The sequence below is a fragment of the Scardinius erythrophthalmus genome, assembly GCF_964197995.2.
Source record: "Scardinius erythrophthalmus genome assembly, chromosome: 19".
In the NCBI taxonomy this organism is placed as follows: domain Eukaryota; kingdom Metazoa; phylum Chordata; class Actinopteri; order Cypriniformes; family Leuciscidae; genus Scardinius; species Scardinius erythrophthalmus.
Window position 1 is genome coordinate 36,516,057 of NC_138239.1, and position 12,657 is coordinate 36,528,713.

The following is a 12,657-nucleotide window of genomic DNA, read 5'->3' on the forward strand; positions in this document are numbered from 1 at the left end:
CACATTTGTTCTGCACCAGCATCTCATTGTTTCATTAAATCACTGTATAGTGATCATTTACAGCAATCAAAACTGCTCTGTAAACAACAGTGATCTGTGGCTCGTTGTACTGTGTTATGGGAGCCATACATTTCCCCATTATTAAACTCAAAAAATTTTGTCATTTAAAATCAGTACAACTGTGATCAACCATAACTGAAAATAATATAAAACTACTTAGTCAAACTAAATGGATATGCAAAATAAATGAAAAAGAAATACTGACAACGCCTTGTGATAAAGTATTTAATGCAATCATTAAACATTACAAAATAATGTGTACACTTGATTACCAATTTGTTGTAATTTGTCATTCAGTGGGATTTTTAAATGTTTTAGAAAGAAGTCTCTCGGAATATTGTGAAATATTATTAGAATTTAAATAAACTGTGAATATATAGTAAAATGCAATTTATATCCTGTGATCAAAGCTAAATTTTCAGATCTAATATGATATAATGATTTGAGTATTATCAATGTTGAACACAGTTGTGCTGCTTCATATTTCCGTGGAAACATTTGCATTTATTAAATGTATGTACATTTGTAACATTATAATTATCTTAACTGTCACTTTTGATCAATTTAATGTGTCCTCCTTGATGAATTAAAGTCTTAATTATTAATTTCTAATAATCTTAACATATGCACATGTTTGAATGCATTGCATTATTGGCTCACATACATATTACACATTCCGGAGCAGAAGGAGGCGGTAATGCACATACAAACTGGATGACAACTGATGGAAGAAGTAGAAGAAGAAGAAGGGAAAATAACTGCTCTAAACGTGTTCTTTCGTCAACAAACTCTTCTCCTGCTTCAGATGCTTTTCTTGCTGTAACTGTGAGAATGGCTGAACCAGATCAGAGGAGGTGAGGCTTGTGTTATTAGTGTTTCCTTCAGAGGATGTTTTTTGCATTTTGAGAAGTCGTTTATCCAAGAATAAACTATAAAATGGATAATAAAATGAAAATGTTTTCGTTACTAACTCACCCTCGTGTTGTTCCAAACCTTTATGAGTTTCTTTCTCCTGTTGAACATAAAAGAAGATATTTTGAAGACTGTTGGTAATCAGACAGTTTCTACTTCCCATTGACTTCCATAGTATTTTTTCTTTCCTACTATGGAAGTCAATGGGTGCCATTAACTTGAGATATATATATATATATATATATATATATATATATATTATCTTCTTTTGTGTTCAACAGAAAAAAAGAAAATACAAATACAGGGTGAGAAAGTGACGACAACATTTTTATTTTTGTGTGAACTATCCATTTAAGGTCAGAGAGCCGAGGTTATGTTGGTTGCATCTGAATTAGGGTTCAAGTTTTATCTGATGTTACTGTATAGCCTATGTAGAGTTAAACCATAGGTTAACCATGTTTTAAATCAAAGCAATTTTTAAAGTTTCAAAAGTCAAAACCATGGTTCATTTGAGATTTTAACTATAATAACCATGGGTTTTTGGTTTTATTCAAAGACCATGGTTAATTTTCATACGATTATTATAAAGACCGTGTGGGGGTTTACTAACTGACCAAAGTCTGTGCACTTTCACACCCCTCAACAATAGGGTTGTCACAATATATTGCACTACAAAAATGTATCAATATGTATTGTGTGTATAAAAAAAAATCACGTTTTCAGAGTTTTAGTGTCAGTACTACATTAAACTGCTATAGGTAATGTTGAATATAATGTACAATAATGCAATGGGGGGATTTTTGTGTGTCCTGATAATGCCAAATGTCTGATGTTACCAGTAAAAGTGGCCTATATTATTTTAAATATATCTAGTCAGTGACAGTACAAGCATATTCATCTACAATAATTCTGTATTTTCAGCTTCAGAATCATGAATATTGTTATTCTGGTGTCTCTATTGTCCTGTGCTTTGGGTTTCAGCACCAAGTCCAAGACTGTTAATTTACACACACAATGTGATACCAAATTTAGCATTTCAATCAACAGTACCTTTTTTGTTTAACGTTTTATCATATGTATTGGAGTATCGAAATAATATCGTATCGTGATATAAGGGTATCATTACACCCCTTAACAATCATTCCAGCCAGTCACAATATAAATGCTAATATAGCTCTGTTCTGCTGCTTCCCATTTACTATCTTTCAATCACATTTCTTTATATCATATCTTTTTTCTCGAAGATCTGCTGACTGTGATATCGTGCACTGCTTGCGATGCTACGAGCCTCAGGAGAACCTCCCCGTTCACCTGGCCAGGGTCTGCATGAGTAACGGCAGCACACCTGAAGAGCGAGCGGAGGAGGTTCGGAAGGCCAGGGCTTCCAGTCGAGAGTGGATCCTCAACAGCAGGACCTGGGATTACAGGCGTCTCCGTGAGATCCTGCCCGACACACACTCCCGGGCCGCCATGGTGAAGGAGCTTCTGCGCCGGGGTTTCTTCATCTCGAACCAGCCTCAGGAGTCCCACACGGCCCTGGATCCCGACAGTGACTCGGACACGGCCGATAGAGATCCTCCTTCAACCCAAACCTCTTCCGTGAGGATAAAGATGAAGGAGGCGGGTCTGTATGGCAAGTTCCCGGCGGATGCCAAGCTCCTGGTGGACTTTAAGAAGCACCTGATGAAGTCCCTCAGGGTCTCCCACTGGCAGACGAAGGTGAGATCTCGTCACCCGATTCACTTCACAAAGTTTCCTTACAGATTTGCTCAAAACTTTTGCGATAAACGTCATTAAAAACTGATTGCAAAATGCCGGCGTTTCCATTAATCGATGCGACTAAAATGTCATTTTTTTCCCTCTCATGATAAACCATTCCATAAATCATGGCAATGCGGACAGAGTACACAGCTACATTACTTGAGTGAAAGTACAGATACCCCTTGCTAAATTTTACTCAAGTACAAGTAAAAGTACTACAGTCAGATGTCTACTTAAGTAATTATTTAAGTAAAAGTACTAAAGTACTTGTTTTTAAAAGTACTTGAGTATCAAGAGTACATTTTCTAAATATTGCATTATTACTACCACAGTGCTTGCTTACATTGGTAAACACAGCAAACACTTGAAGCGAAAACTATCATTAACTTGTTCAGAAAATTGAAATAGTCTGGCGAGGTGGGGCCACGGCTTGGCACATTCCCGGGATGCGATATTTTTTTCCCAGGATGGTAGGGGAAGACTCATGAATATTCATTAGGGAAGTCATCCCTGATTGGTCTGATGACCTACCCCTAACCCCGCCCCTAAACCTACCCATCACATATTCATGAGTCTTCCCCTACCATCCTGGGAAAAAAAATATTGCTCTCGGGATGGACCTGCTGTGTCTTCATCCATTGTTTCGTCCATGGTTTCGTCTCTCTTATCTAAATCTGACCATGGAGTTGACTTTGGCGGAAAGCTGAAGGTGATTGCTGATAGGCTGTCCCAATCAGTGGCGCCTGCACAATCCAATCACATTTGAGAGGGTTTCCGAGATGTTTCTTTTTTCCTTTTTTTAATTTTTTTTTTAGAAGTAGTAACGGGTACTCAAATGTAGTGGAGTAAAGAGTACAATATTTGCCTCTCAAATGTACTTGAGTAAAGTCATGAGTACTCCCCAAAAATGATACTCGAGTAAAGTACAGATCCCTCAAAATTGTACTTAAGTACTGTACTCAAGTAAATGTACTTAGTTACTGTCCAGCTCTGTGGATGTTGGGAGGATATCTCACCCACCGACAGGGTTTGAAATTAACTTTGTCACTCTCCGGTCAATTTGGCTACTACATTTTTAAGTTTAAGCGGCCATTCAGAACTTCTACTAGCCCAAAAAAACGAAAAGTTTATATCCAGAGCCCGTCTATGGGGCTAGACGGCTAAATTTGTCTCTTCCACCCGATTGCCGTTGAGAAATCTCAGATTTGATTGTAGGTTTTGCAAGTTCAACATGGGTTATAGGTCGAAAGTTGAATGAACAAGTATTTATGTCCTTTTGATTTCTTACAGGTTGAGTTGTTGTTGCCCATAACCCGCTAGCATTCTGCTAATGAACGCTGATTGGTCAGTGAAAAACCGATATATGGGAGTTTTTTGCCAAATTGACACGTTTCTATTGGGCGTATTTTCATTTTGCAATTTCAGTTTACGCAATTTGAAGGGTAATGGAAATGCGGCTAATGTTCCATAGCTCTCCTTTTTTTAATGATCTTAATGCTGACACTGCTTTCTCACGTCCATCTTCACAGGTTGACAACGTGTCCCGTTTCCTCCGGTACGTGCTGCCCACCGCGAGTGAGCCGTCTCTGGACTTCTTGTCTAAGAGCACAGAGACCCGGGACTTTCTGACGGCCCTGCAGCGCACCCACATGGGCACAGCAACCTTCTGTAGTTACATCAAGAGCATTACACGGTTCCTGGAGTACCTGACAACACGGCTGGATCTGTGCAAAGCCGACCCAGAGCTCCGGTCCAAATGCCAGAGTTACACTGACATGCTGAAGACTGCATCCAAGACACACGACAAGACCTGGGATACGAGGTTACATGTTCATTTTGCATTGAGGTTTTTTTTTTTTTTTTTACTAATGTTATAGATACATGCTAATGATAGATAAACAGATACACAAACAAAATTAACTAAAGCATTCAATTCCTATTTGAATAATACTAAGAACATAGGTTATGGTTGCTTCCTCACGTAATCACAAGGGTGGTGTCTTTAATAACCTGTCTTGTTTGTTGTGTTTAATCCAGTCACAGACAGTTCAGTGAGAGAGCTCCCAGTATTAAAGATTGCCAGAGGGTTTTGCGAGTTGCGAAGTCAGACTTTCTCAGGATCCACGGGGATCTGCTGAAGGGCACAGCGGTCTCAAGCCCCGACAAGACGCTGTACCGCTATTACCTCCAGGCGCTCTTGGTCCTCCGACACATGCAGCGTCCAGGAGCCGTGGCAGGATTGACCGTAAGTTCATCTACTTTAGCATCCGAAACGAATGAGTTATCACATCCCTGAATGATTGCTGACAGCTTTTGAAGAAATGGTACTCGGAGAGTGAGAGCGCAGTTGTTAATTTGATCCGACTAGTGAAGGATGAGGAGGAGCCAGAAGAGCAATATTTACCTGGTAGTCAACCTTCGCTGCCTATTGGCCTTTATCCCTTGTGCATCAATTAAAAAAGTTACACATAGGTCCATATAGAGCAGCGGTCCCCAACCTTTTTTGCGCCACGGACCGGTTTATTATCAGCAATATTTTCACGGACCGGCCTTTAAGGTGTGGCGGATAAATACAACAAAATAAAATGATACGACCGGCATAAAAACTGGAGTATTTTTTAAATATAATAATAATAAACGTGAAACCAATGTGTAGGCCTACTCGCAACTTTATTAGCAGGATCCTCGTAACATCGTGCCTAAAGACAACTGAGAAAGCCTGAACACAAACAAAATGCCCCCAAAAAGAAAAAAATCTCCATGTTTTCGGTGCTGATGCGTTTATGTAACATGTAAGGGTGGCGCTGCCAATAAAGCACCTAAAAGCTGTCACAACGAACCGGCAAAATGAATGATTATGAATATGTAAAATATAGCAGGAGACATTTTAATTGTTTACTAATAAACAAGTGATTTCTGTGTCAGTCTCGGCTGCAAAGATGAAGTTGACGATGCTGACTCTTCGGTGAATGCACCAGAGAGAAATGCACATTTCATACAGATTACACAAGCAGAGAGCAAATCAAATCAAATCAAGTATAATTGTATAGCGCTTTTCACAATACAGATTGTATCAAAGCAGCTTCACAGTATTAAATTAAAATAAAATAATACAACAAAGTTTGTTTCTAGTGGAATTTATTGATTGATAGAATAAAATTAAATATCCCCAAAATATCCCCAACTGAGCAAGCCAAAGGCAACAGTGGCAAGGAACCGAAAAAACTCCATCAAGTGACCTAATGGTGTCCTAAAACTCATCAGGTGACCTAATGGAGAAAAAAAAAAACCTTGGGAGAACCCAGGCTCAGTCGGGGGCCAGTTCTCCTCTGGCATTTATGAACTAGAGGCCGGATTGTAGTTTGAACTGTGAGATTAACAATATTATATGAATGTGAATGCCTGGCCGAAAAGATGCGTCTTTAATCTAGTTTTAAACTGGGAGAGCGAGTCCGAGCAACGAACAGTATCAGGAAGGCTATTCCAGAGTTTCGGAGCCAAATGTGAAAATGCTCTCCCTCCTTTGGTTGATCTGGATATCCTAGGTATGACCAAAAGCCTCGAATTTATTGATCTTAAAGAGCGTGATGGATTATAGGGTGATAGAAGATCCGTTAAATAGACTGGAGCTAAGCCGTTTAGGGCTTTATAAGTCAGTAGCAATACCTTATAATTAATACGGAACTTTATAGGTAACCAATGTAGTGATGATAAAATCGGTGTTATATGATCATATTTTCTTGATCTAGTAAGAACTCTAGCAGCTGCATTTTGTACTAACTGTAGCTTGTTTATAGAGGATGCAGGACAACCGGCTAATAAAGCATTACAGTAATCTAGTCTCGAGGTCATGAATGCATGAACTAACTTTTCTGCATCAGAAACTGATAGCATATTACGTAGCTTAGCAATGTTTCTAAGGTGGAAAAAGGCTGTTTTTGTAACATACGAAATATGATTTTCAAAAGACAGGTTGCAGTCTAATATAACACCCAGGTCTTTTACTGTAGAGGATGAAGTAACAGGACATCCTACGATGTCAAAGTTGTATTGTGAGAGGTTCTGTGGGTGGTTTTTTGAACCGATAAGTATTACCTCTGTCTTGTCTGGATTTAATAAAAGAAAATTACGCGTCATCCAATCTTTTATATCTTTAACACACTCTGTCAATTTGGATAATTTAGCGTTTTCATCCGGCCGTGATGAAATATAGATTTGAGTGTCATCAGCATAACAATGGAAACTAATTCCATGTTTCCTTATAATATTTCCAAGTGGCATCATATATATTGAGAATAATAGAGGGCCTAACACAGATCCCTGCGGCACTCCATAGTTTACTGGAGTTATGATCGATTTTTCTCCATTTAAATAGACAAAATGGTAGCGGTCAGATAAGTATGATCTAAACCAGCTTAATGCTTGTCCATGAACACCAGTATAATTTTGTAGTCGATCTAAGAGTATTGTGTGATCTATAGTATCGAACGCAGCACTTAGATCGAGTAAAACTAGTATTGAGATGCAGCCTTGGTCAGAAGCTAAGAGTAAATAATTTGTGATTTTAACGAGCGCAGTTTCAGTGCTACAGATGGTGGTCAACCAGAATGAGACTTTTACCGCCGCCGTTCCCGCGGCGGCAAAATTGGGATGTGTATTTGCTGCCTTTTACCGCTGAGTGGCGCTGTAATCACAGACTTTGAAAAGTGTCAGTTTATTCTCTTTATGACGTAATCTGCCGCGGCAGTAATCTGAGCTGAGGTCACAGATAAATTCAAGATAAATATTGTGGTTAAACGAATTCAAATTCATTAAATTTAAACAAAGTAGACACACGTTAACATTGTGTGCCCAGTTTTTCTATAATTTAGAAAGGCTATGTCAATAGGTTACTTGTCATTTTCTTCGTGTTATTTTAATGTGTTTGTAGATTTATTAACTGAAACATAACAGTGAAATAAATTAAAATAATTTACCGTGAAATTAAAACATTTTCAGGACTTGCAGCTCCTAACCGATGTAGTCGGTTTAAGCATTCTTTGTTATATTCAGAACTAAATATAGCCTTACATGTTACCAACTTTTAAAACAGAGAAAATAGTAGACGTTGGCGATTCAGACGGTAGCTCTGTGGTCAAAGCATTAACAAGAGCCTCTCGGAGCTTCAAACGATCTGAGATCGAATCTCAGTGTAGCCGACAGTGTTGTTGATGCTTAAATATGTATCTGTTTATTAAAGTCAATCATCTTGTTTAATTATCAATTGTACATTACAACATAAATTTGCTACATTCCCGCTGCAAAGACGACACATCTGATGAAGGAAGACTGTCAGCCGATTGCACCAGAAAATGAAGATGATGAAGCTCGTCTTTAATCTGCTAAATTATTTTTTTGTGTGTGTGTGAATCATTCACGAGATTGAGATGACTGACAGTGATACCCGGCCATATCAACGGAAGACATTTTTCAAAACAGATCGAACAAATCAGAAAAATACTTTCAATACAGTATTGCTTTCAATTAAAAAATAAACAATGAAAATGTAAAAGAAAAATAAAATTAATTAAGTTTGAAAACCCATCGCACATTTTAAGATATGAATAAAGTGTCGGGACAGTTTATTTATTTAAACAGGGTTGCATCGATAGAGTTTATTCCCTTTGTGATGCAAAATAAGAAACACAGAATCTTAGGCCTATTCTTGCAACATTTTAAATTTCTATTGTCAAAGAAATTGCAGCTAAATTAAAAAATTAAAACGGTACAAAACGGAAAAAGTTCAAAGCAACATAAATTAAGAGCAGGCGTTTTTCTTTGCCTCTCTCGCGCTGGATATTTTTTTAGTAAGTTTGGTCTCCCTCACTGCGCGGCGGGTCTTTCTCGAAATTAAGCATTTCAGCGTAAAAAAACACCATACAGCTGATAATACTGTATATGTCGCTGTGTGTCATCCACACAAATCACGAAAGAAAAAACTGTAACAAATAGCTTTTGTTCCTTCAAAGATACAACATGCCTTGCTGAATTCACCTTACAGTAAAACGAGGTGGGTCGCCAATAAAAGAGCTCTGTATCTGCTAAATTTAAATTGTTTGTGGAAAACCTATACAATCAATAAAACTACAATATATAATTTAATAAGATATAGGGCCTACTGTACATAGGCTATGGACTTTTGGAGATTTTGAGATTAATCCTTAAAAGAATTTTGCCTTTGCCTGCTCATCAGGCTGGCTCCGACACTCTCCATATGAAAGACGGAACATTAACACCTCTGTCCTGCACCCCCACGATAAAGCAAAGTATTGCCTTCTCCAAACCCCCCCCCCCCCCCCCCCCCCACAGGCTAGCTGAGTTTGCAAAACAAAACAAAGAGTTTGCCACTCGTCGTGCCAAACAAATTATAAACTTCAATATTTAATTCAAAACAATCTCAAAACGCTTTGTGACATTTTGAAAAGCCGTGGATGCATTACTGCCACTGGAACCATGAACGCAACAGAATACTGGTTCTGATTTTATTGTTTGTCGTTTAAATGTCATATATATGAATTATTATAGGCTACAGAAGTCATTGTATACTATTTGTTCCTTAGTGTAAAATGGAAATGCATGGCGATTTTATTTTGTAAATAGGCAAAAAAAAATGTTTTAGAAGACAAATCTCTCTGCATCAACAATAGACTATAAAATGCATTAATAGGCTAATATAAAAACACCAGTAGTCCAAGTTAGTTCGGGATTCGAACCCGTGACATCTATATGATCGTAACGTACGTTCAACCACTCGGCCACTATTCACTCGTTGCGATACGGCCTAACGTTCCAGTGTGTGTTCGCTCACACGAGCGAGAAGCGCTCTTCATTCAAATGAACGCGCCGCCGCATTTGTTGAACACTAATTCAACATGCCAGAATATAACCTGGCTTTAGAACACTGCATAGTGCCACTCGTCGTGGTGTGCCAAAAAATTACAATAATTTAGTTTAATTTATTTCAGTGTTAATGTTTGAGTTAAAAAAATCCTCTACAAATTAAATTAACCCAAAGTCGGCTATAAGAGTCCTTTAGGCTACGTAAAAAAGTAAAGGGCTTAGCCTTACAGTCTTAACATTTAGGCTACTTTGCTTAAATTCGATACATTTATTTTCAGTAGGGCCTAATACATTTGTAGGGATGTAATTTCAGTATGCTTTACCAACGCTATGTATTCAATTAAAGTTCCAAGAGGTCTGGGGTGCGTTTCCCGAAAGCATCGTTGGCCAACTATGGTCGCAAGTTCCGTCGTTACCAATAGAGTTCAATGGACATTGCGATGAACTTACGACCATAGTTGGCCAACAATGCTTTCGGGAAACGCACCCCTGGTCTCTATATTTCCTTCCCAGCTGACACTTATATGCAAGTGCACAGCAAAAATCACAACTTGTGCTTGCTGGAACGCAAGTTATTTAAGGTGTCTCAACTGTACACAGTCTACAGTGTGAATTCGTTACAAGGTTTCATTTAATTACATTAATGTGCAGCAATTTGTACAAATAGAGTCTATAGGCCTACTATACTGTTGTAGACATTAAATAATCTCATTTAGTATCATATTTGTTAAAATATTATAATGTTGTTTTTTCAATCTATGTTGAATATGAAAAGTGAACAGCATGAGTAAGATAAGATGCATTATATCGAGAGATGGATATGGAGTGGGTCAGACATAATTTTGACCACTTCATTAAGTTTTGTTTAGTAGAAAACCTTTTTTTAAAGTTAATTTCGTTTTCTATAAATTGTATCTTAATTTTAATCATTTTTTCATCACCCAATTGTCTGGATTCAATAAGTAAGAGAAGCAAACAGACACTAATCATAGAGGCGCCCGCGAGGTCACTTGCATTGCACGTCAGCTGGAGCGCATCTCATCCTCCTAATTTAACGAAACTCAGCGTATGCCTCACACAGACATGATAAATACATCAAATACACAAAGCTTGAAATGTCTTCAAACGAAATAATTCAAAACGAAAAAGAAAAAGGCTACTCTCTGATTATGTCTTTGTGCATTTCTCTCTAGGTGCGTTCACTACAAATATGGCGATCGTCAACTTTATCTTTGCAGTCGACACTGTCAGAAAACACTAGTTCATTAAAAATCATATGAAGACAAGGCATATATTAAGTTATTTTAGCTGTTATGAGAAAAATAAATCTAACAAAACCTAAAATCTAAATCTAATAAAAAAATATATATATTAACGCCAATTCAACATGCCAGAATAAAACCTGATTTTTGAACAATGCGTAACGCCACTCGGCCTGGTGTGCCAAAACACTACATTTTAAACTTCAATGTTTAATTCAAAACAATCTCAAAACGCGTTGTGAATTTTTTTTAAAGCCTAGCCTATATACATTAAGGGCATTGAAACCAGGATCTTAACTAAAACGTGTTCCGCGTAATCTCTCAAAAATTATGCCACACTACTCCATGTAATTTTTTTTTTTTTTAAGGACTGCTTTTGAAATCACTATAAATTACTGTGCAATTGTATCGCTCACGAGAGCTCTTCGTTTATCTAATTCCTCAATAGAATAGTAAAAATATTCAGCGTCATTGCTCCTAACATCGTCTCTATTTTTAACTTTTGATTCTATTTTTTCAGCTGTAAAATTGATTCTATCTTTGGTTCTATTCTGTTGTAGCCAAATAGGCCTAATTATATATATGAAAAATATGCCTATTATTTAACCCACTTACATTTTAAAATACGGCAATTGCTGCTGTTTTGCACAATGTCCCTTTGCGCCACCTGGCGGTCATTTCGGGAACGACTTTGAAATGCGGCTGGTTTATTTTCGCCGCGGTAATTTCGCCGCGACGGCTGGCGCGGCGGTAATAGGCATTCTGGTTGACCACCATCTGTATGATGCGGCCTGAATCCTGACTGAAACTTTTCATAGATATCATTTTCTTGCAAGAAAGAGCCCAGTTGAGCGGACACAACTTTTTCTAGTATTTTAGACATAAAAGGTAGATTTGAAATGGGTCTATAATTTGCTAGATTATTATGATCTAATTGTGGTTTCTTAATGAGAGGTTTTATAACTGCCAGTTTAAATGTTCTTGGAACATGACCTAAAGATAAAGACAAGTTAATAATATTGAGGAGAGGCTCTTCCACTACAGGTAACACTTCCTTCAGTAGTTTAGTTGGTATAGGATCTAATAAACATGTTGTTGTTTTAGATGAAGTGATAAGTTTATTTAACTCTTTTTGTTCTATAGTTGTAAAGCCAGGGAACTACACTGCGACCAAAATGGTCGCATATGCGACCTTTTGAAATGCCATTGCGACCAAAATTTTTAATGGGTCGCAAATGTATCACTGATTATTTTTGTACCTATATGTTTTAGGCAATGTAGTATGAGCATTTATTAAAACAGAAATGTGTATTTTAAGAATACGTTTTACAACGTGCTCTGAGCATTCAACACATCAAGTTGGCTTCAGCCCCGCGACCGTTACTTGGATTAAAACGTACCATTGTATCTGCGCGACTCGCGAGCGCTCTCTCTCTCTCTCTCTCTCTCTCACTAATACGGACGTGCGCGCACACACAGAGAGAAGATAATTGTAAAATGAAAATTGACGGGCTATAGTTTAAATTTTGTTCTTGCTTGGTTTTTTTTTTCTGTCAAAATGTCGGAAAGCATATTGTATTATCCATTCGTGTTTTTAAAATTCGTTAAATGTTCAATGTTCAAATGCAAAGACAGCACGTCACAAATAGAAGCTCTTTTCCCTGTGCTATTTAGTATCATATTTGGTTATTGGAATAATAAATTAAGTAGCCTATCTTTATTGTACACCTGTTTTTTTTTTTTTGTTTGTTTTTTCCTTTGTTTTTTCCTGTTTTCTAGGGGT

The 12,657-nt window shown here is 37.6% G+C and overlaps 1 protein-coding gene across 2 annotated transcripts in view; it reads left to right on the top strand.

The window, feature by feature from the left end:
• Positions 1-756: 756 nt before the first annotated feature.
• LOC308707727 (uncharacterized protein) overlaps positions 757-12,657 on the top strand; it is a 30,797-nt gene continuing 18,896 nt past the window's right edge. For both annotated transcript variants that reach the window (XM_081394346.1, XM_081394347.1), the window contains exons 1-4: positions 757-914; positions 2,217-2,691; positions 4,263-4,555; positions 4,771-4,978. In XM_081394346.1, the coding sequence (XP_081250472.1) occupies positions 775-914; positions 2,217-2,691; positions 4,263-4,555; positions 4,771-4,978 (1,116 nt within the window). In that variant the 5' untranslated portion in view covers positions 757-774. The remainder of the gene's footprint in view (positions 915-2,216; positions 2,692-4,262; positions 4,556-4,770; positions 4,979-12,657) is intronic.